The 24,613-nt window shown below is 41.0% G+C and overlaps 1 protein-coding gene across 1 annotated transcript in view; it reads right to left on the bottom strand.

Moving 5' to 3' along the window:
* Nucleotides 1-24,613, bottom strand: part of col9a1c (collagen, type IX, alpha 1c) — a 144,079-nt gene that overhangs the window by 95,632 nt on the left and 23,834 nt on the right. Inside the window, exons 2-6 of the mRNA XM_087985856.1 lie at nucleotides 19,032-19,117; nucleotides 16,661-16,744; nucleotides 15,823-15,952; nucleotides 15,092-15,488; nucleotides 12,248-12,328 (exon numbers count right to left, since the gene is read on the bottom strand). Of these exons, the coding sequence (XP_087841982.1) occupies nucleotides 12,248-12,328; nucleotides 15,092-15,488; nucleotides 15,823-15,952; nucleotides 16,661-16,744; nucleotides 19,032-19,092 (753 nt within the window). The 5' untranslated portion in view covers nucleotides 19,093-19,117. The remainder of the gene's footprint in view (nucleotides 1-12,247; nucleotides 12,329-15,091; nucleotides 15,489-15,822; nucleotides 15,953-16,660; nucleotides 16,745-19,031; nucleotides 19,118-24,613) is intronic.

Below are 24,613 nucleotides of genomic sequence, written 5' to 3'. Positions count from 1 at the left end.
CAGTCACAAAGTGTGGTCAGGAGTTACATACAAGGGTGGTACATACAAGGAATACAGATGAACAGCAACTTGTGATCTTCACTTTTAATATTAACACCACAAATTCAGGAAATTACTTCTTCAGTTTCACAGTTATCTATTGGGTAATTAGAATCCATAGACTGCTTGGCCAGTACTACAATGTGCTTCCACATCATTCAATGGAGTAAATCTGCTTGGCATGGCTTCATATATTGGAAGTAGTTGAGAGAAACTTTACTAGACTAATACCTGGAATAAGTGGATTGCTTGAGGAAAGGCTAGAGAAGTAAGGCCTGTATCCTCTCAAATCCTCTCATACAGCAGAGAAACAAATCCTTCAGTCCAACTTGTCCGTCCTGACCAGACTTCCCAATCTGACTTAGTTCAGTTTGTCATCATTTGGCCCTTCCTATTCATTTACCCATCTAGATGCATTTTAAATGTTGTAATTGTACTCTCCTCTATCACTTCCTCTGGCAACTCATTCCATACATATACCACCCTCTTGGGGGAGAATCTAGAACTGGAAGTCATAGTTTGAAAATAAGGGGCTCCCCAGTTAAGACATGTAGATTTTTTTTTTGGTTGAATGTTTGGAAGGTACTCAAAAAACAGTGGACGCAGAGTATTTACCTCTGCCGTAAAAAATATCTAGACTGTTGATTACCAAGACGATAAAAAATTCAGGAATGTAGACTGGAGGTTAAAATCAGAGCATACTTAAAGAGCCAAATGGCCACCTCTTGGTTGTATGTTGAACCTAATTATTTGATTCTGATCATGGGCTCTGACTCTCCACACCCGCGGAGATAGCCCTTCCCACAACACTTGCTGAATTAAGGTCCTTCCCAATCAACGTTTGCTGCAATATAAATCTTCTCTAATCAGTTGAGACTCCTATCTGGAGAGGTTAGTAACACTTGGATCTTTCAGTGAGAATTCCTGAAGAGGAAATCAGAATCCTGTGTCTTATGAATTGTAACTTGAACATTTTACTGGATACAAACGATTTATCATTCCTATATCTGAACACTTGGGGTTTTATTTGTCGAAGGCTTAGTTCAATAATGGTATGTCACTCTGACTGGCATCACTGTTTCCTGAAGTGATGTGACCCTGCAATTTCACAGGGGAGAACCACTCTTTAAAGATGGAAATGAAGTATCATCTTGCATTAAATGCAGACGAGTTTTCTCATTCTTTCACCCAATTCTTCTCTTTGTCCAGGGGTTCCAAATAACAGGTCAGCCAATTAACACTAAACACTGTAGAAGTTCAACAATTATCTAGTATAAAAATCACAAAACACCAGACAGCACTCCAAATAGCACTCTGAAAGCTTGCACTTTCAAAGAAACCTGCTGGACTATAATCTGTGTGATTTTTAACTTGGTCATGGGAGACAGATTAGCAAGGTTAGATCTCATGGAATACAGGGAGAACTAGCCATTTGGATATAGAACTGGCTCAAAGGTAGAAGACAGAGGGTGGTGGTGGAAGGTTGTTTTTCAAACTGGACACCTATGACCAATGGAGTGCCACAAGGATCGGTGCTGGGTCCTCTACTTTTTGTCATTTACATAAATGTTTTGGATGCGAGTAGAAGAGGTACAGTTAGTAAGTTTGCAGATGACACCAAAATTGGAGGTGTAGTGGACAACGAAGAGGGTTACCTCAGATTACAACAAGATCTGGACCAGCTGGGCCAATGGGCTGAGAAGTGGCAGATGGAGTTCATTTCAGATAAATGCAAGGTGCTCATTTTGGGAAAGCAAATCTTAGCAGGACTTATACACTTAATGGTAAGGTCCTAGGGAGTGTTGCTGAACAAAGAGACCTTAGAGTGCAGGTTCATAGCTCCTTGAAAGTGGAGTCGCAGGTATATAGGATAGTGAAGAAGGCGTTTGGTATGCTTTCCTTTATTGGTCAGAGTATTGAGTACAGGAGTTGGGAGGTCATGTTGCAGCTGTACAGGACATTGGTTAGACCACTGTTGGAACATTGCATGCAATTCTGGTCTCCTTCCTATTGGAAAGATGTTGCAAAACTTAAAGGGTTTCAGAAAAGATTTACAAGGATGTTGGCAGGTTTGGAGGATTTGAGCTATAGGGAGAGGCTGAACAGGCTGGGGCTGTTTTCCCTGGAGCATCGGAGGCTGAGGGGTGACCTTATAGAGGTTTACAAAATTCTGAGTGGCATGGATAAGATAAATAGACAAAGTCTTTTCCCTGGGGTCGGGGAGTCCATAACTAGAGGGCATAGGTTTAAGGTGACAGGGGAAAGATATAAAACAGACCTAAGGGGCAACTTTTTCACGCAGAGGGTGGTATGTGTATGGAATGAGCTGCCACAGGAAGTGGTGGAGGCTGGTACAATTGCAATATTTAAGAGGCATTTGGATGGGTATATGAATAGAAAGGGTTTGGAGGGATATGGGCCGGGTGCTGGCAGGTGGGACTAGATTGGATTGGGATATCTGGTCGGCATGGACGGGTTGGAGCGAAGGGTCTGTTTCCATGCTGTACATCTCTATGACTCTATGAAACAAAATTAATCTGAGAGCTGCCAAAGCTGGAACAGGCTAAAACAATAGAATATTGGGTGTATAAGCTAGATGGGTATCTTCGCTGCTTGCCTTGTTCCAACACAAACTACCTTTATTTTAACCAAACATATTCTCTCCCTTTCTCTCTTGTCATACTGATGTTGATAAAGGTACTGTTCACTCATAACTTCACAAAATTGCACCTCAACAAAGTGTTCACACTTAACATGCAGGCTGGACAATGAGGAGCAGATTTTTTTGATTAGGTCTGACATGTGGGTGGAGCTTTTCCCTGCTCTCAAGATCTTCAAAAGTTCTCTGAGTTCAGCTTGAAGTTTAAGATAAAGATGAATATTCCTGCCTTCATATTCTTCGATCTCTCATAACATTTGCACCATCACTGGTCTACCCACAGCTGGTTAAACTCCTTCCCTCTGACCCTTTAGTAATGCTGGTGACAAGGGATGAATCAGCGTATTTAGCATTGAGCATTATCAAAGCACAAAAGTTGTGATATTTGGGTTCTGATGCATTCCACCAGACTGCATTTGATGTGTGTATTTTACACCCAACTCCATCTTCAAAGGTAGAAATCATAAAAAGCAATGAAGAGATGGCACAATGGATTACCACTCAACATTCCACCAGTTATTTACCTCCTCAGTGGACTAAAGGATGTTAATAGTTATAGCTTCATCTTTGATTTCCCTGCTTAGATGAGCTAATTTATTGTAGCCCAGTGATCAAACATGCAATCTTCCAAGGCTATCCAGGTCATCAGATAATGTATTTACAACTGAGAAATTAGAGACCCTTTTCTTACACTTGTACTGAGTTCCTTCTTCATGGATGCCATTCAGCAGTGGGAAAGAATTTAGACTCAGTCATGCCTGGGTTAGTTTGTCAAATTGAACTTACATTTGTCAAGATAAATCACAATGCAATTATTTTAAAGCGAGCGTGTTGGTGCAAACTATCCTTTCGAAGCATAAACTCTATCAAAAACAAATGCCTTCCTTTAATTGGAGGGGGTCTACCTTCTCAGTGGATCAACAGATTGACCCATATCGAGTCAAGAAGCTCTCAGCTTTGATTCCCAGTTTGTTTTACATTAGCTGAGTAACCTCTGAACTATGATTCCCAATGCTAACTGCTGTTCAGCAACCAAGCTGGACCCAATATGTAGATGTCAACATTAAGACCAGGCTGTGATGCTTCTTTATTTTGTTTGTATAACAGAAATACTTTCACTTATATCGCACCTTTTACAACATTTCAAAGTTCCTTACACAAACAATGTGCTTTTGAAATCTTGTCCCTGATAGTCACTGTTGTTGTAGAGGAAAGATCTGATTCAAGAAGTACCAAAGAACAACTAAGTCCTTCACAAATGTAATCCAACATAAGTCAGTGGCTTCAAGAAATGAGTAGGTTGTGCAGAGGAGAAAGTGCAAAGTATGGTGGTGGTGGAAAGGGTTGGGCAGGGAGGGGGTAGAGTTGGGAATTTAGCGTGGCATGATGGCTCAGTGGTTAGCACTGGTGCCTCACCCAGGTTAGATTCCAGCCTCGGGCAACTGTCTGTGTGAAGTTTGCACATTCCCCTAGAGTCTGTGTGGGTTTCCTCCGGGTACTCCGGTTTCCTCCCACAGTCCAAAGATGTGCAGATTAGGTGAATTGGCCATGCTAAATTGCCTGCAGTGTTCAGGGATGTGTAGGTTAGGTGCATTAGTCAGGGGTAAATATAGGATAATAGGTAGGGGAATAGGTCTGGGTGGGTGACTCTTTGGAGAATTGGTGAGGACTTGTTGGGCTGAAGGGCCTGTTTCCCCACTGTAGGGATTCTATGGTTCTATAGGAGACAGGTGGTGAAGGCAAGTAAAAAAAAGGCAGTGGGGCAAACACTTCTGTGGGCAAAAAAAAATCAATCCATCAGAATTATTGAATCATAGAACAGCAAAGGTGCAGATTCAAATGTATGGGGCAGAGGCTGGAAAATGGCATTGAGGAGTCAGGTCATTATCACGTACAGAGGATCAGCTAACTAATGGAAGACAAATAGTTGAGATGAGCAGTGCATTATCAGGATGGCAACCTGTAGCTGGTGGTTTGCAACAGGGATGAGTGCTGAGGTCACAATTATCTATGATGCATATTAATGACTTGGATGCCAACTTTGCAGATGACACAAAATAGGTGGGAAGGAAAAAGGTGAGGCTAACAGAAACAGTTTGCAGCAGGATACAGGAAGATTAAAAATAGAGGCCAAAAATAGCAGATGGAATGTAAGAGATTATGCACTTTGCCAGGTAGAATAGAGGAGCTGAATATGATTGAAATGAAGAAAGACTGTAGTAATCTACAGTACAGAAGGATTTGGGACTGCTCATGCTTGAATCACAAAAACGTCTAGCATCCAAGTTCAGTTGGTAATAGGGAAGTCAAATTGAACGTTGGCTTTTATTTCAAAGAGAATGGAGCCTAAATGTTGGGAGGTTTCGTGAAAACTATACAGGTGCTAGTCAGCCAATAGCTGGAATACTGTGGAGAGATTTGAGCCCCTTATCTGGTATTAGGGTGGTAGTACAGAGGTAGTTTACTAAGTTGACACCCAATATCGAGGGACTGTCTTATGAAGAGAGGTTGAGCATGTTGGGTTTCTATACATTGGAGTTTAGAAGAATGAGAGGTTAATTATCAGGAGGCACAGATCTAAGGTGATTGCTTGAAGGAATAGGAGAGACATATACAAAGTAGAACACAGAACAGTGCAGCACAGTACAGGCCCTTCTGCCCATGATGTTGTGCCGAGCATTTATCTTAATCTAAGATCAACCTAACCTACACCCCCCACTCAATTTACTGCTATCTATATGCTTGTCCAGCAGTCGCTTATAAATGCCCCTAATGTCTCTGAGGAGAAAGTGATGACGGCAGATGCTGGAGACCTGATGCTGGAAAGCACAGCCGGTCGGGCAGCATACGAGGAGCAGGAGAGTTGACGTTGAAGAGTCTATGCTTGAAACGTTAACTCTCCTGCTCCTTGGATGCTGCCTGACTGGCTGTGCTTTTCCAGCACCACAAGTTTTAACCCTCATGTCTCTGGCTTTACCACCGCTGGCAGTGCATGCCACACACCTACCACTCTCTGTGTAAAGAACCTACCTCTGATATCTCCCCTAAACTTTCCTCCAATCATCTTAAAATTATGACCCTTCATGACAGCCATTTCTGCCCTGGGGAAAAGTCTCTGGTTACCTACTTTGTCTAGGCCTCTCATTACCATGTACACCTCTATCAAGTCATCTCTCTTCCTTCTTCTCACCAGTGAGCCTGAGCTCACTCAAACCCTCTTCATAAGACAAGCCCGCCAATCCATGCAGCATCCTAGTAAATCTCCTCTGCACCTTGTCTAAAGTATCTACATCCGATAATGAGGCAACCAGAACTGGACACAATATTCCAATAGTGGTCTAACCAGAGTTTTATAAAACTGCAGCAAAACCTCACGGCTCTTAAACTTAATCCCCCTGTTAATGACAGCCAAAACACCATACACCTTCTTAACAGCCTTATCAACTTGGGTGGCAACTTCGAGGGATCTATGTACATGGCCCCCAAGACCCCACTGTTCCTCCACACTGCCAAGAGTCTTGTATTTAACCCTGTACTTAGCATTCAAATTTGACCTTCCAAATAAATCACTTCTCATTTATCCAGGTTGAACTCCATCTGCTACTTCTCAGCCTAGCTCTGCATCCTGTCAATGTCTTGTTGTAGCCTGCAACAGCCCTCAGTGCTGCCTACAACACCACTGACATTTGTGTCATTGGCAAATTTACTAACCCACCTTTCCACTTCTTCATCTAAGTCATTTATAAACACTACAAAGAGCAGAGGCCCGAGAACAAATCCCTGCAAGACACCACTGGTCATTGACCTCCAGGCAGAATACATTCCATGCACTACCACTCTCTATCTTCTTTTGGAAAGCCAATTCTGTACCCTGATAGCCAAATTTCCCTGTATCCCATACCTCCTAGCTTTCTGAATGAGCCTACTATGGCAAAAGTTATTGGGATGGCATGGCGGCTCCATGGTTAGCACTGTTGCCTCACAGGACCAAGGGACCCAGGTTCAATTCCAGCCTTGGGCTTTGCATATTCTCCCCGTGTCTGTGTGGGTTTCCTCCAGGTACACCGGTTTCCTCCCATAATCCAAAGATGTGCAGTTTAAGTGAATTGGCCATGCTAAATTGCCCATAGTGTTCAGGGATGTGTAGATTAGGTGCATTAGTCAGGGGTTAATGTAGAGTAATAGGGTAGGGAAATAGCTTTGGGCGTGATACTCTTCGGAGGGTCAGTATGGGCCAAAGGGCCTGTTCCTGAAATCCATATTTACCACACCATATACACCACATGCTCGACCTTCATCAACTTGTCTCATCACATCCTCAAAGAACTCAATAAGGCTTGTGAGGCATGACCTGCCTCTCACAAAGCCATGCTGACTATCTTTAATCAAACTATGTTTTTCCAAATGGTCATAAATCCTGGTTTTCAGAATTATTTCCAGTACCTTGTTTACCATAGAAGTTAGACTGACTGCCCTGTAGTTCCCAGGGATTTCTGTATTCCCTTTCTTGAACAAAGGAACAACATTTTCCTCCCTCCAATCATCTGGTACTACTGTGGATAGTGAAGATGCAAAGACCATCACCAGAGGCACAGCAATTTCATTCCCTGCTTTCTGTAGTAACCTTGGATATATCTGGTCTGGCCCTGGGGACCTATCTATCTTGATGCTTCCCAGAATTTTCAGCACATCTACCTTCTTAATATCAATCTGTTCAAGGCTATGAACCTGGTCCACGATGTTCTCACTATCAACAAGATCCCTCTCTCTATGAATACTGAAGCAAAAAACACATTTAGGGCCTCCCCTACCTCTTCAGACTCCAGACACAAGTTCCCTCCACTATCCCTGATTGGCCCTACCCTCTCTCTGATCATTCTCTTATTCTTCACGTAAATGTAGAATGCTTTTGGATTTTCCCTAATCCTTCTTGCCAAGGCTTTTTTGTGCCCCCTCCTAGCCCTCCTCAGTCCATTTTTGAGTTCTAGCTACTCTGTAATCCTCTAAAGCTGTTCCAAATCCTTGCCTCGTCAACCTTAAGTAAGCTTCCTTCTTCCTCTTGATGAGAGGCTCTTCTTCTCTTGTCATCCAAGGCTCCTTCACCTTATCATTCCTTGTCTCAGTGGGACAAAGTTATCAAACACTCACATCAAGTATTCCTTGAACAGCCTCCACATTTCTGTTGTGTATTTCCCATAGAACAATTGTTCCCAATTTATACTCCACAGCTCCTGTCTAATAGCAGTATAATTTCCCCTCCCCCAGTTAAATACCTTCCCATACCAACTGTTCCTATCACTCTCAATGGGTATGGTAAACATGAGGTAGTTGTGGTCACTGCCACCAAAATGCTCTCCCACCAAGAGATCTGAACCTGGCCGGCTCAATGCCTTGAAACAAGTCAAATATGGCCTCCCCCAAGTTGGCTTGCCTACAAATTGAGTTGGGACAAACCTGACAAAATCAGCTCCATCGAGACCGTCCGCACTAAGGAGGTTCCAATCAATATTGGGGAAGTTGAAGTCACCCATAATAACAACTGTTATATCTGTACCTTTTCAAGATCTGCTGTCCAATCTGTTCTTCCATCTCTCTGCCGCTATTGAGGGGTGTTTAGAAAACACGCACTAAAATGACTGCTCCTTCCCTGTTACTGACTCAGTAGACAAACCCTCCTCAACAACCTCCTGTTCTCCAGCTGTGATGCACTCTCTAATTAACAATGCTACTCTCCCTCCTCTTTTACCACCCTCCATGTTTTTTTTAAAAGATCTAAACCCTGGAACATCCAGCGATCATTCCTGCCTCTGTGAAATCCATGTCTCCGTTATAGCCACAACATCATAGTTCCAAGTCCTGATTCATGCTCTAAGTTCATCATTCTTATTCCTGAGACTCCTTGCATTGAAACAGACACATTTAACCCATCCCTTTGCCCTATCAACTGTGTATACTTCCTGACCGACTCTCTGCATTCCATTTCTACTCATTTATCAATGACCCATTCCTCTGATTTGTAGCTTTGGTTCCCATCCCCCTGCCAAACTAGGTTAAAACTTTCCTGAAGTGCTCTATCGAATCTCCTGCTGAGGACATTGGTGCCCCTCCAGTTTAAATGCAACTCGGCCTTCGTATACAGGTTCTACCTTCCCCAGAAGGTAACCCAATGATCTATGTATCTGAAGCCCTCCCTCCTACGCCAGCCCTTTAGCTACGTGTTTAGCTGCACTCGTTCCTTGTTCCTTGCCTCACTAGCATGTGGCACCGATTGTAATTCTGAGATTACTATTCTACTCATCCTGCTTTTTAGCTTCCAATCTAACTCCCTGAAATCATTTTTTAGACCCTCATCCCTTCTCCTAGCTGTCTCATTGGTGCCAATATGCACCATGACTTCTGACTGCTCACATGAAAAAAATCTTTATCAACCAAAAGGTGGTGACTGTGCGGAATTCACTGCACATGTTACTGGTTGAGGCAGAAAACCTTAATTTCAAAAGGAACCCAGTTATACACCTGAGGCTCCGTAACTTGCAGGCCTACACACAGCTGCTGGCAAGTGGGACTGGATGCAGCGAGTTAGCTCAGTTGGTGTAGACATGATGGGCTGAGTGGTCTTTTTCTGTGTTGTAATTTTTTGATGGTTCTACATTTAAAAAGCAATGCATTGTCTCTAAATCACCTGTTTTTAAAGCCTTAAAGATGCTGCACAAAATCATGTTCTTCCAGTGGGAGAGATTGTCTGGTAGCGGAATAATGGGAGATGGGTTGTACCTCAGAAGATATGCTACAGGGCCTTTCAGATATCCCAAAGCAAACAGATGACCAAACATCTTACCCACTTCACACGCTTGCCAACCTACCCTCCTCACCCATCTATCTACCAGGCACTCTGCCCACCTGACACATTTACCTCAACCACTCAATTTCCATACCTGCTTGCCTTAGCAATCTGATCCCCTTACCAACTTACCTACATATTTGTCCCTCTGTGTGGAGCTTTCAAAAGAAGCTTTAGGATATTTTAGCTTGAGACTGTCCATTTTAAAAATTCAGAAAATTGCCTTGTAAATAGAGGGTGCACCTTCTGCACAGTTTATCCACGTTGCTTCCTCTAAGTATTCCTAACCAAATTGGTTCTGAAGGACATTTCAACGCAACACCACTCAGGAAAATTCTAAGGAAGCTACAAGTGTATTTCTTTTGGTTGACTGGTGTCAGAAATAGGGTTTCCAGTCCGATTGGGGTGTCTAGAACAACGTGTGACTGCTGTTGCTGTTTCCCTAACTTTAGCATGTCGTTTCCATGTGTGACAAATTTAAAATATTGTGTTAATTCAAAGTAACACGTGTTTTAAAGTTAAGGAATGTGGAGAATACAAAATTACTCTGATGTGTATAAATGTATGGAATTGCTCGTGGTGATACATGTCCTCTAATGTATTACAGGAACAATGTCCAGTTAGAAAAATAAGCGGTGCCTGAATCATTCAGAAGTGTTTTGAGGACAGTTTTGGATAGGAGGCAGGATTTTAACCCACAATTGAGTGAATACTGAGGCAGGGTGGCAAGAACCCTTGGAGACCTGAGGGCAGCAAGGATTTGGCTAGCTGCTCAGATGCTACCTCTCAGTGATATACATAGTACAGAGGAGAGCCTGGGGCACTGGTACTCCCATTCACAATGACAGTCAGGTTGCTAAGGGGATTTTTCATAAATTAGCAGATTAACAAGTTGGAAGGAGGGCTCTGTTGGATAGAGGTGTAAGTGCACCAACATGTATATTGGATGAGAACCGGTACTCGTCACGACAGGTTCACACGTGAAGAATGCTTGCTTCTGTTGGACGGTACCCATAAAACAGACAGTGCCTTCAGGAATATGGGAGAAATAAATTTGTCCTTTCACTTTATTTACTGGCTGACACCTTGGAGACATTGATATGTTTTATTTTCTTGAACAGTTTCCTTTTATCTCCATCCTATTATTTCCTCAAGGGGCTGTCTCCTTGCCAGGATACATTTCATCGAGCAGTTGGACTGGGATCTTGATTTATCTTGCAGTACATCAACCAGGTCAGTCACTAGGACTAGAATAACAGCAATCACAGCCTTTACATCCTGCCCATTGATTATTTGTCACAGAGATGGAAACTCCAAAGTACAATCCAAAGCAAAGTACTTCCACCAGGGTAAGACATTGACTGAATTCTCAGTAATGACTCAATGCCTTCAGTCGGAGATTATAACTTATTTTTATATATTGTAGTCATAATAATTGTTTCATCCATATAAAAATAGAAACCTTGCAAGTGAAACTTTAATGAACTGAATCATAATAAGAACCATATCAATCAATCCTAAATATTAACAAATATCATATTCATATACAGGCACAAATCAATAATGTGAGGTTGTACCTTCTCTGAAAAGTTAAACATAACATATGATTTAACATACAAAAAGTAGATAAAAGCTGGAGTAAAAGTCAAAGAGATGAGTTTTATTGACATATATATATATAGAAAAAAAAAGCAGAAGCCTTTAAAAAAAAATTGAAAATGTGACCCATTCTATTCGTTGAAGGAAGGTGGAGAAGTGTAATTTGGCTTTACCACCCAATTTGAACATCTCAGACTGTGTAATTTCCCTCAGCCTCATCCACTCCTGGAGGTGCTGACACACATTGAGCAATGTTCTCTTTAAAGTTCTTTCTTTTGTTGTAATTATTTTCATTTACAACACATCGTCAAACATTCATTTTCTACAGAAAAAGGTAGCACAATAGACAGAATGTAGATAACCAGAGATCAAGCCTTTACTGGGTCTATGGCATGACTGACTACCTCATTCTAGAAATCACTGTACATATGTCGGCCTTGAAAGTAGCCAAGCTACTAAAGGATAAAGGCCATTGTGTTGAGTCTAAAACAGTTCCAACATTTTACAAGAATGTTTTAATGCCTCCGGTCTGTCTGAAAAAATAATTGAACACAGTTTCATAACAGACATTTTTCTAGCGGTGGAATAAAATAGAAGGGAATGTTGTAATTTTAAAAATGCATGCTCCATCTTAATATAACCCATTTTGCTTTGGTCTTGTGAATTTTTCTGAACTCCAATTCAATTTGATGAAAATTAAAACAAAAATCTCTCTGTGATTATAAGATGGGGGAAATGGGCAAGTGAAAAAGATAAAATCAATAGAAATATACAAATAAACTCAAAGAGTGTTAAGATGTAGACACACACAAAGAGCAGAACGATAGGCATGGAACAGGATGAGAGAGATCAACAAATTTAGGAAATAATGATGCAAAGGGGAAAAAATTTGCAGTCACAGGAAAGAGTTGAAGCAAAAATGTTCAACTTGAATAGACATGAGAGAATAAAGTCTAAAGGGCAATAAGTGATACAGGAAGGGGAAAATAGCAACAAGAGGGAGTAGAGGGGACCCAGAGGTGGAGCAGAGGTACAATGAATAAGACAGACTAATAACTTTACCGTAAAACAAGACTTATGATTGCGACAGGTCTTTGTTCAGTTTTTACCTGCTGTATAGATAACTCTGTGCAGGCCTCTCGATGCGCACGTTGTGGATCACAGTGAATCAGCATCCACTGCAGCTCAAACTAAATGAAAGAAAGAATGGTTAAAATTAAACAAAAAACAAAAAGCACTCCAAGTGTTAACTACTCCATTGTGGAAGATAAAATGCCACTTTTTTGTTTGTGCTTCACATACATGGTCATACTCATTCCTACCAGTTCAGCAGTATCATTCATAGATTCCCTATGGTGTGGAAGCAGGCCATTTGGCCCATCAAATCTACACCGATAATCCAAAGAGCAACCTACCCAGACTCACCTCCTACCCTATGTCTGTGACCCTGCATTTCCCACAACCAATCCAGCTAACCTGTGCAACCTTGGACTGTGCGAGGAAACCCACACAGACACAGAGAGAATGTGCAAACTCCACAAAGACAGTCACGTAAAGGTGGAACTGAACCCAGGTCGCTGGCACTGTGAGGCAGCAGTACTAACCACTGAGCCACCATGCAGCCAACATCAGGGACAGCTGCGCAATATTTTTAGATATTTGGAATAAGTTTGCCAACCCAAACAATCTACTTTAAAAAGGGTTTTCAACAAAGGGCTTCGCTATCGTCAAAACAATAAAGAACAGGACAAAGAGATTTGAAACAAAAACAGAGATCGTTGGTGAAACTTAGCAGGTCTGGCAGCATCGTAGGAAGTTAATGTTTCAAGTCTGGTGAGTCTTCATCAGAACTCAATCTGGTGACTCAATCTGATGAAGTCTGCTTTCTTCCCACAGATGCTGCCAGATCTGCTAAGTTTTGTTAGCAATTTCATTTTTGTTCTAGTAGAAACATTTTTACTTTCAGTAATCTAATAGAACAAATTTGTCAAAGTCAAAGTTGTCAAAGCACCAATTCCAAGTGTCAAATCTATGTCACTAGTTTATCATTAACTCTGTTACCTTTCGCAGCAATGTACAATGACATTTTGAAGAGCAGACCCAACTAGTCAGTTTTCTTTGGATGACTAACTGATAAACATTGGAAAACATCTATTGTATATATGAACCATCAAATGAGCAAAGGCACATTCTTTACAAAAGACTGGTCCAATTAAAAATAATAGTGATTTTTCATTTTTATTTTCATTTTTAAAACAGTCAAAATTGGGAAGCACTACACACATCCATCTTTACATTAAAAAGTGGAGCTGTGACTAACTCATAGATAGGGAGAAACTGCTCTTGTTGATAAAGGACCAAGAACAAGATGGAACAGATTGAAGGGAATTGGCAAGAGAAACAGAGTTGACACAACAAAAATCTCCTTGCTGCAACATGTGCTTGGGATCTGGAATACATTGCCTCAGAGTATGGTAGAGACAGGTTCAAATGAGACACTCAAAAAGGGAACTGCATTATTCTCTCAAAAGAAAAAAACTGAGGAGAAGGTAGGGAAATGATGGCCCTATGGCCCAAAAACCATTTGGCAAACATGCACGGTGTATCTAGATGTTTAAAAGATGTGTGGAACATGACTTGGGGATGTGGCAATGTAGTAGTAATATCACTAGACCAGTCATCCAGAATCCCAGGTTAATTTTCTGGAAGATGTTCAACTCCGACCCTGACAGAGAGTGATATCTGAAATCAGTAAAAGTCTGGAATAGTGTCCATGCAGCCATTGTCAATAGTTCTTAAAAAAAAAACTCCATCTGATTCACTAATGACCTTCATGTTCTTACTTAGTCTGACCAAACCTATCTGCAGACCCACAACAAAGTGGTTGATTTGTAGCTGCCCACTGGCCAATAGAGGATGGGCTAGAAATGCTGTCCTAGCCAGCAAGACAACTCCCATGAATAAATAATAAAATAGAACTGCAAGCAGCTGCCCGTTACATAACGGATCAGGAATGCTGACATTTCAGCCAACTGCTCATGGGAAAGCATACGTGAAATATAGGAATGAGAAAACACCATCAGCTTCTATTACAATTGAATTTCATGCAAGAAAGGCACAGACCCTGAAAGTCCATACACCAGCTGGTGGGAATTCCATTCTATGAGGTTTGCAGAGTGGCTGTGCTGCAAGCAGATGGATATGCATGGTGGAGTAATTCACCTCTATCCACCACATAACGTATTAGGGACTGTCACTGCCTGCCCCTGCCTAAAAGCTGCACTTGAATGCCATCTAATGAAGAATTCATGACCACCTTTCTGGGCTTATTGACACTTTTTAAAACTTTACAGCTAGACCAGCACTTAATTACATTTGGGAAGGAGGTGGGGAGTTGCCTTTTAGAACCACATTCTCACAGCCCACTTGGTCTGGAGGTGTACCCACACTGCTGTGAGGTTGAGAGTTGCAGAACCTTGAGCCAGTGGATAATGAAGCAATGGTACACATCTGGCAATGGAAACTTGGAACCAAATCCAGCTCCACGACAAAGCTGCCTTGATCCTATGGGGCAGGTGCAGAATGAATGCAGGGTCAGCTAGTTCAATATAGAAACCTGTAAGCATGGATTTAATAGTGAGGGATGATAATTTTCCCATTTGGCTTGGGATAAGCTAGCAAATACAATCCTGGCCAGACAAAAAAAAGGGAAGCGTCCTAGTGGGTTTTTTTACTGGGAGATCATGTAATTAGAAGCTAATTAAGCTGTCAGTTGCAATTAGATGTTCTGAGCCTAGGCTCTGCTAACATGTTCCTAAACTCTATGTGACATGGATATTCTATGAGACCTCAATTTTGGATTAAAGGCAGGTTTTTACCAATGAAGGTTTCTCAGTACCTGCAATTTTATTTTAGATTCAGTCAAAACAAATGAAATAGAAAGATCAACTCACCACCACGGACACTTTGTGGTTTGCATCCAGACGGCCTATCAGAGTATTCCCTTCTACATTGACGTTACCTTTTGGCTTAATAGGCTGAGAGGCTACACGATGACAGTCCACGAATAGGCTGACAGTGTCCCTCTCCACACCCACCAGGATCTTATGCCAGTCAGTATCAAAGATCTGGGAAACCCCTCGGAAAATGACTGACTGCAGATTGCTGTCCAAGCCGACTAAATAGAACTCCAAGGACTGGGTGTTGCCATTCAGCCTCAGGCCTACTTGCTTGTAGCCATTTTCATCCACAATCTGCCACAAGTTCCACACTTTATGAACCGTGTTTTTTACCATCCGGAAGGTGGTAACAAAGGAATACTCTTCGGGCAGCCCTCGTGGGTAGATTATTCTGGAAGAAATTAAATGTCCACTTTATATTAGAGAGAGTAAAATTAATTAATCCTTACAAAATGCATACTCATGCAATTAACATGGTCAAGGATTTCCTTTCTTTCCCTCCAGTTTAGTTGTCTTTCATTATTCACTATATCACGCTGACATACATTATAGTATTTATCAGAGTCTTTCTCTGTGTGGTTGTAGACACACTAGTTAGATTCTTGGGTGGCTATGCATCAGTGCAATGTCTATGAATATGCACTTCTACTAGAGATATCAAAGCAATGACTGATAATGAGAACCCCTTCCGTTTCTCCCCCCATTCAAGCTGAGGACTTTCATACCTTGTTGGAATTTCAAAATTGGCCTCTCTGTCAAGTCTGAAGGCAATCTGAAGTGGTGTTGAACCTTCCACTCTTTTGACACCCCGTAGGGGAATGGTATCCAATTGGAATTGAGTAATGAGGTCAAATCCTGGGAATTAAAAAAATAACAGACAGATTTTTTGATTGTGTCTCTCCAAAATCAGTCTGCCAATAGGTGAGTTGTAGAACACATAAAAATAATGTTTCGCATTACAATGACATACTATCTATTGCTAATAAATGTGACTCATAATAAATGAAAACTTTGAGAGATGATGGTTACAGAACTGCCTGCAATCAAAAATCACTGGTAAGTCCCATGATTTGCAACCTTTTTAAAAGCTCTTTATACACAAAGGAAATCTAAATGACAAGTAAAATTGTAAATTACAAGACTCTTAAGTTTTATATTGGTCACTTATTGTCCTTCAATATAGGCCAAAACATTCCTCCAAGCTTGTCACTTTCCCATAATATTTGGCATCAACACTTGTTCTGGGGTCAGCTTCAGTGAAGTATTTGTGGCAGCATGTTCAAATCAATTAAAATGAGACAAGGAGAGGAGAAAGATCAATGACAGTTGTCGTCCCCACAACTGCAGCAATGGAGTGAACCATGGGGTCCCACAGCAGCAGATATTGAGGTGTTCATATTTTATGTATTTGTACCTCTTTGGTTTTTATGTTCTCAGTATATTATCAGAGTTCATAGCCTTGATTAATACAAATGTTCATCTTTAGATATGATTAAACAGTCTGCTGCACTTGCTGTTAGATGTATTTCCATGCCTCGTCTCTTTTAAAGTCTGAAAACTTGCCTGGCAAATCATCTTGTCCAATCCTAATATTAGGACACACAGTGTTGTCATCCAGACCATTGTAGTTGAGTCTGTCTTCCACTGCTGAATAGAAGAAAACATAATCAGAGTGGTGGAGTGTACATTTAATTTAACAACACAATAAGGAATTTAAATTCATTATAATTGGGCAGATATGAACGAAACTGATACAGGTTTAAGTTCTGTTACCCCCACTTGATGATCTAATCCAGGTTAGTATTTCACTGTAGTTCAGAAGGCATTCTGCACTGTCAGAGATCCCATCTTTAGACTGAGGCATTAAATGAAACCCAACCCTAAATTTAATGTGCTTACACTCTCAGATAGATGTTAAACATCTTGGAGCACTATTGAAAGAAAAGATTTCTCCTGGTTGCGAAGGGTACTGAATAAAGGCAAACTCACTGCATTTTTACTAAAATCATTTTAATCAAAGGTGGAAGTTTAGGGCATAACATATCCTTTGTTTCCAATTATTGGTCAGGAGAAAGCCTTGTTGAGTAGGTAATTCAATGAAGATTCTCAATTGGGTTAAGACACCAAATCAAATAATAACCAATGGTTTTTACAAATGTGTTAATCCAAAAGTACTAGATAACAGGCCACAGAGAGTACAAAGAGGTGAGTGATGGAGTTCCATTCACGGAATGTCCTGGGAAAGCCCAAGGTGCAGCACCCTCAACATGGGTGCAGATACTCCGTGATTAAATCATGAGCTTGGAGCAAGAGAAGGGCTACCTAACAGATGGCATGGTAGCTCAGTGGTTAGTACTGCTGCCTCACAGCACCAGGGTTCAATTCCAGCCTCAGGCAACTGTCTGTGTGGAGTTTGCACATTCTCCCCGTGTCTGCGTGGGTTTCCTCTGGGTGCTCCGGTTTCCTCCCACAATCCAAAGATGTGCAGGTTAAGTGAATTTGGCCATGCTAAATTGCCCGTAGTGTTCAGGGATGTGTGGGTTAGGTACATTAGTCAGGGGTAAATATAGAGTAATAGGATAGGGGATTGGCTCTGGGTGGGTTACTCTCCGGACGGTCAGTGTGGACTTGTTGGGCCAAATAGCCTGTTTCCACATTGTAGGGATTCTAAAAAAAACATGTTTTGGTAGCATCTATCGCACAGTACTTTCTATAAATGCACATCAATAATAATTTCTAAACTACGATTTTATTTTAGAAGCCGTATAGCAGTGAGCACATGCTTATAAGCCACTAGAAATTATGGAATTGTAATCTGGAAATATTTGTACATTTTCCATAAACTTCGCTAGAAGACATTCTATTGTGCTCTTACACTGATTTCAGATCAGACAGGTAGTTTATCCTTAAGAAAGTTACGTGACATCAGAACATGAGATGATCTGATTCAGTCACTCTCTCAGCATAATGGAATCAGCTTACTGTGTTCTGTCAGTTGTGTGTGTGCACTGTATGGTAACATAGAATGCCCACAGTGAAGCAAGAGGGCATTCGGCCCATCGGGTTTGCACCAACCCTCTGAATACCATTCCACCCTACCTCCATAACCCGTGCAATTACCTTGGCTAACCCACCTAGCTTGCACCTCCCTGGACAATATAGGGCAATTAAGCATGGCCAATCCATCTAACCCTGCACATCTTTGGACTGTGGGAGGAAACCAGACTACACAAAGGAAACCAACGCAGACATAAGGAAGAACATACAACCTCCACCCACCAAGTCACCCAAAGACTGTAATTGAACCCAGTGCTGTGAGGCAGCAGTATTGATCATTGACCCGCAGTGCCTGCATCGGCAAGAACAAAACCTAGGCCATGTATTATAGCAATGTAAATGGAGATAGTCTAGTTAATAAACTTCAAGACAGCTCTCGCAGCAAAAACCCAATCTTTGTGGTATATATTATGTGAGCTAACACATCTAGCAGCACATAAACAGCATTATAATGGCAGTGGTTTAAGACCCAAAAAAAGCCCACATCAGGCATCACCAAATGCAAAATCACATGATTAATTGAGAATTAAATGTCATCTGCCTCATACTTGGCAAACATAATCTCAGCCTCAGCAGTACGGAATGGGTGGACGCAGAGGAATTTGAGATATTCTTTTCTGTCATTTGTGAAGATAACATTTATATGTCTTTTTTCCTCTTATCCTCATTATTTAGTACATATATTGTCATGCTACTCCAGGAATCCTGAGTGCACTGCAAGCTAGCCTTTTCAGGCCTGGTTTTTAATTGCTTTCATGTATTCTTTTTAAAAATGGTTTATGTCATAATTAAACAATGTGCTAAATTTATTAATTTAAAAAGTCTTTCCAGAATCACAGAGGTCTAATGCATTCTTATTTAATAACATTATACTTACAACACAATACTGGAGACCAAAAGAATGTTGGTAAAATTGCCAAGGTGAAAATATACAGCATCACCAAGAATCCCTCCTCTTTATTTCTGGTGTGAGGCAAAATTAAAAATAATAAAGTCAATGTTTAGAAATTATATACAAATGATGTTTCACCCAAATAGAGAAAAGAATGGCATTAGACAAGAAATATTTTTTGTCATATACAACTTGATAATTAATTATTATAGGAGTTGATTGCAAGGAAAAGATTTCAGACGGTAACTATTTTTCAGAAAGCTAAAAGAAAACAATGGGAACCATGTTGTTATGGACAAACTGTTTGAGTTTCATTTGTACCAGAAATGAACAGAACACATTTGTCAAATACTTTCTCAGGAAGGAATGCCAGATTAATACTATTGATATCAACAATTCTATTTTATAAAAATGAAACTTTGTATGAATCATTAAGATCATAATTTATAATACAGCAAGGGACTCCATTTTTTTCTTTCCATTTCTGTTATCCCTTGTTAGAACATGGGGAATTGTTGAATGGAACAGTGTAGAACTTTTAAGCTTCAGTTTCCAAATGGCACAAGCACAGCGATCAACTATTTTTATGTGAGAGAGGAGTTGGTGGCAAACTACACAAGAAATAAATCTTAAAATGATCACCATTGAGTCTTTATCTCAAAAGCATCTTTGAAAGCAATATATTTGTCTTGCTCTCTCCCACTGGTACAATGAAAGCAGAAAGAAGGGAGTTTGTTTATCACCGCTGGAAGGTAGATATTTTAAAAAGTCACAGTTGCCTTAATTAAGTTTTTATATTCCCTGCTGCATAGCTATGCTCAACATCTGTTCATTATAATCAAAAGAACCGAATTTGTTTTATGAAACTATTAAGCATGGTACACAGTGCCAAAAAGTGGGTTATTCATTAATGGCTTTGCTCTCCTTTGTGAGGTTGTTAAGTCTCCTCAACTGAATGATAATTCTGTATCTTACTGCTGCCATCTATTGTCCTGGGGTCTAACTGACTCCCAGCAATTGATCATTTTTATCTGTTGGATCAATCTGATGAATCTGAACTGCGTGCACTCGAGGCCATTAACTCTTTACTGAGAATATTCTCGATCCTGCACAGACTGATTTGTTGGAGGAGCTGGGAGAAAAACAAACAATTCTCACTTTTTGAATAACATTCTTCAAAGTTCCGAGTGTGCTGTCAGATAGTTATGATTAGATTAGATTAGATTACTTACAGTGTGGAAACAGGCCCTTCGGCCCAACAAGTCCACACCGCCCCGCTGAAGCGCAACCCACCCATACCCATACATTTATCCTTTACCTAACACAATGGGCAATTTAGCATGGCCAATTCACCTTACCTGCACATCTTTGGACTGTGGGAGGAAACCGGAGCACCCGGAGGAAACCCACGCAGACACGGGGAGAACGTGCAAACTCCACACAGTCAGTCGCCTGAGGCGGGAATTGAACCCGGGTCTCTGGCGCTGTGAGGCAGCAGTGCTAGCCACTGTGCCACCGTGCAGCCCACCAATGTTTCATCAGTTAAATGCACAGAGGCAGTCGAGTGAAATTGAGATTCAAACACATCCGATGCCCAGGTGCAGCCTTACAGCAGCAAGTTGCAGTGGGCTGGCAAGGAAATCTCCTTTAATTCCCCCATGAAGGGATATTGGTACCAGAGAGCCACAAGGTATATGGGATCTCTCTCAACACTGATCACCTGGCACTCACTTTTAACAACTGTAGAAGTCTTCAGAGAGCACCTCCATCCAACACTACCAGTGTCACTTCTTGCTTACAGTGGCAGTGCCAACTCTCCCAAAAGCACTGCTGAATAACACAGCCTTGAGCTTGCTGTTCAACATCACCACTTGTTCAGTTTGGCTGATAATAGCAATTGGAAGTAGTTCTTGGTGCTGGCCATTAATTAGGAAGACTGTGAAATGATATCCATCAGGGTTGATTCCCTCATACATGTCTGACACTCAAGAGTCTTCTATAAAGAGAAGAACCCCATCTTGATCCCTACAACTGGTTGCAGTATTCCCAAAAAACCTGACCTAGAGTGGAGTTTTAACATGGAAAACAAACAGGTTTGGGTCACGTGGAATCGGGGTTCAAGTCGGATCAATTTGTTTCCTGACTCAAGCACATCTCCAACTTGTCCATTTCAGCCTTCAGTGAATATTTCATGGTGAATGGAGCAAACCAACTACTGCAAACCCCTGGGTTCAAGTCTTAATTAAACCCAGTCTGCAGGCCAATTTATCATTTTGCTTTTCAGTTTAACAATTGCCTGCTGCATTGCTTGAACGTTAGAATGTATGATTCAAGCTCTGAGTGTGGTTACACCTACCTTCTGGATCCACCTCTCCACAATTGGTCATCTTCCTTGACAATGAGCCACAACTTATCTTTATATAGTGCCTTTATTATGATGAAACATCACAAGATGTCTCTACCTTGTCTACTCTTCTAAAAACATCACATGCCTCTGGAAATCAAAATTCTGCAGTATAAGAGTGAATGTCAAAGTGTAAACAAATCAAGACTTTCTGACTGATCAGTTTCCTGTGCTCAAGGCAAGTAGCAACCTTTCCAAGCAAGACTCTATGCACCTGAAATTTTACTTCCAAATCCAACTAGTCTTTTTGTAACTATAAAATATTAAACCTTTTAGTGAGTTATTTCTCTGGATTTCTAAATTTGTTCACAGCTCCATTACCCCTTGGCCTCACTTCATTAAGATTTGTCTTTTTCAAGTGGTGGTCTTGCATTGGATTTCATCTCCCACAAACAACTAAGTAAATAGATAATTCTTTGTCTTTTTTTAAAAAAAACTTTCTGCTGCAATTAACATATGTTGGTGAACATAATTCAGTCACCTTAATCTCATATGTACAACTGACTATCTTTAAGTTAAGTCTTTCGCAACTTTTCTTTAAAAAAAATGCCACAAACCTTAATCCCTTTTTGCCCACATTTCAACCAATTACAGAGCCATGTTAGAAAGTCTCAATTGCTGTGTGCTTTTTTCTTTGCCAATAAACTATGGGCAGAATCCTATCAAATGTTTCTGAGCATTCCTAATGGTAACATCTATAGACTCATGCCTCCATAATATGTTAACAATTTACTCAAAAAACTCAACCAGACAGCTTCCCTCAAAACATCTATACTCTGTTGTTCCAAACTCAACTGCTGAGTCAGTCCTTCTCTGATAAATCCTACATGATAACCCTATGATCAATTAACACCAGCAATTTGAGATAAATGTAAAATTGGAGGAATATGAAAGTAATCTTTCTATTTAGCTCTCAGACTCCATTGTACACAGTCAAACCATGCAAACAAAAACTTGGATACTCCTGTTCCATTTGTATCACAGAATAACACAGAAGGTAAACTCAAGTATTCATTACCTCTATGCAATTCACTATCTGCTGACTTCCACTTAATGTATAGAAACATATGTTTCTCAAAAATATGATCTTATATTGCTTCCCTTCTTCATGTCTTCCACTTGCTTGAATGTATAATGAGGTATATGACTTTGATACCAAAATGTGTTATCACTAGAGGTGTCTTTGGACCTATGGTTTATGATTGCATACCATTTTTTACGTCACTTCTGTGTCTGTCATAGACAAATTGATAAAATCAATTGTTATGGTTCATCAAGAACTCCATTTCAAGCCCCTATTTTCATTCCCAGATTGAGTGTACAGATTCAAAAGAATTCTTTGCTCCGTGAATCCAGCCTTTAAAAACGGCCACTTACAGTTCATACCTTTCATTGCAGGAGTCAGGATGGATTGAAATTCAGAATGATGCCCTGATGAGACTGCTGCCAGATTCAGAGTTGGGCCAGGGAGAAAGCTGTCTAAGGCTTCTAGCACTGGGGCCAAAAATTAATCAAAAGGCTAATCCAGTCCTCATCCCTCACATCTCCTAAAATCCCAGGCTGCTTTGGAGTAGCTGGCTCACCCATTTACTTTAAAACTTCCATTAACTGCAGAAATGGATGGGTTGGAGATGCATCTGGGTCAGGAAACAGAGTTATCAAACTTTAACCTTTGCTACAACATTGTCTTGACCTGTCTCCATTAAACTGTCAATGCATCTGTGACCATCCACCCATCCCCATGACCCCTCAATGCCTATACCACCTGATGCTCATCTACCCATGTATCGTGGACCCTCACACCCCCTACACCATTCTATACACCTCTATCCATTCTCTCTTAGGCACTCATACCTCCATGCCAACATAAAGTTCCATCCACCACCCTTTCCCCCTTCACCTACCATGCCAACTTAAGTATCATTCACCAGCATCAATATGGAAAGGAAAAAAAATTACTGAAAAAAGGTTATGTTGCAGACTGAATTCGATTGAGAAAAGTATTCTCCTTCATCAAGATCACATGTTTTGACATGCTTGGCACTTATTTGACAGCTTGAACTTTCCAAAAGGTTAATGTGCCTTTTAGGCACAATCTTATCCACTGCTAACAATCTCAAAAGGATTAGGGTGTAGGTTTGCTCGCTGAGCTGTAGGTTTGATATCCAGACGTTTCATTACCTGGCTAGGTAACATCATCAGTGGCGACCTCCAAGTGAAGCGAAGCTGTTGTCTCCTGCTTTCTATTTATATCCTTCTCCTGGATGGGGATCCTGGGGTTTGTGGTGATGTCATTTCCTGTTCGTTTTCTGAGGGGTTGAGAGATGGCATCTAGATCTATGTGCCTGTTTATGGCATTGTGCTTGGAGTGCCAGGCCTCTAGGAATTCTCTGGCATGTCTTTGCTTAGCCTGTCCCAGGATAGATGTGTTGTCCCAGTCGAAATGGTGGTTTTTTTCATCCGTGTGTAGGGCTATGAGGGAGAGGGGGTCGTGTCTTTTTGTGGCTAGCTGGTGTTCATGTATCCTGGTGGCTAACTTTCTTCCTGTTTGTCCTACGTAGTGTTTGTGGCAGTCCTTGCATGGAATTTTATAGATGACGTTGGTTTTGTCCATGAGTTGTACTAGGTCTTTTAAGTTTGTTAGTTTTTGTTTGAGAGTGTTGGTGGGTTTGTGTGCTACTAGGATTCTGAGGGGTCTCAGTAGTCTGGCTGTCATTTCTGAAACTTCTTTGATATATGGTAAGGTGGTTAGGGTTTCTGGTTGTGTTTGGGCTGCTTGTCGTGGTTTGTTCTTGAGGAATCTGTGCACTGTGTTTTTTGAGTATCTGTTCTTCTTGAATATGTTGTATAGGTGGTTCTTCTCTGATTTTTCGAAGTTCGTCTGTGCTGCAGTGTGTGGTATCAAAAGAGTGTAGTGTGGAATATAGAAATATAATTTTGTCCTATGTGCATGGGCATTAATGGTAGCTCAGAGAATTGTTATAGTAGGTGAATTGGAAAAGGATGTGACTATGAATTGGCATGAGTTAGCACAAAGCATATAAGGGCCCATAATGGTGAGATATGTGGGTATAAGGTGATATTGGGATATGAAACAACATTGGGGATGGATTTATAGGCATAGGGTGGCATATGAGGGACAATGGAGGATATGTAGAGGGAA

The sequence above is a fragment of the Chiloscyllium plagiosum genome, unplaced genomic scaffold, assembly GCF_037043375.1.
Source record: "Chiloscyllium plagiosum isolate Xiang-an unplaced genomic scaffold, Cpla_swu_hap1 HiC_scaffold_4, whole genome shotgun sequence".
In the NCBI taxonomy this organism is placed as follows: Eukaryota; Metazoa; Chordata; class Chondrichthyes; order Orectolobiformes; family Hemiscylliidae; genus Chiloscyllium; species Chiloscyllium plagiosum.
This window is presented reverse-complemented; position numbering and strand designations above follow the sequence as displayed.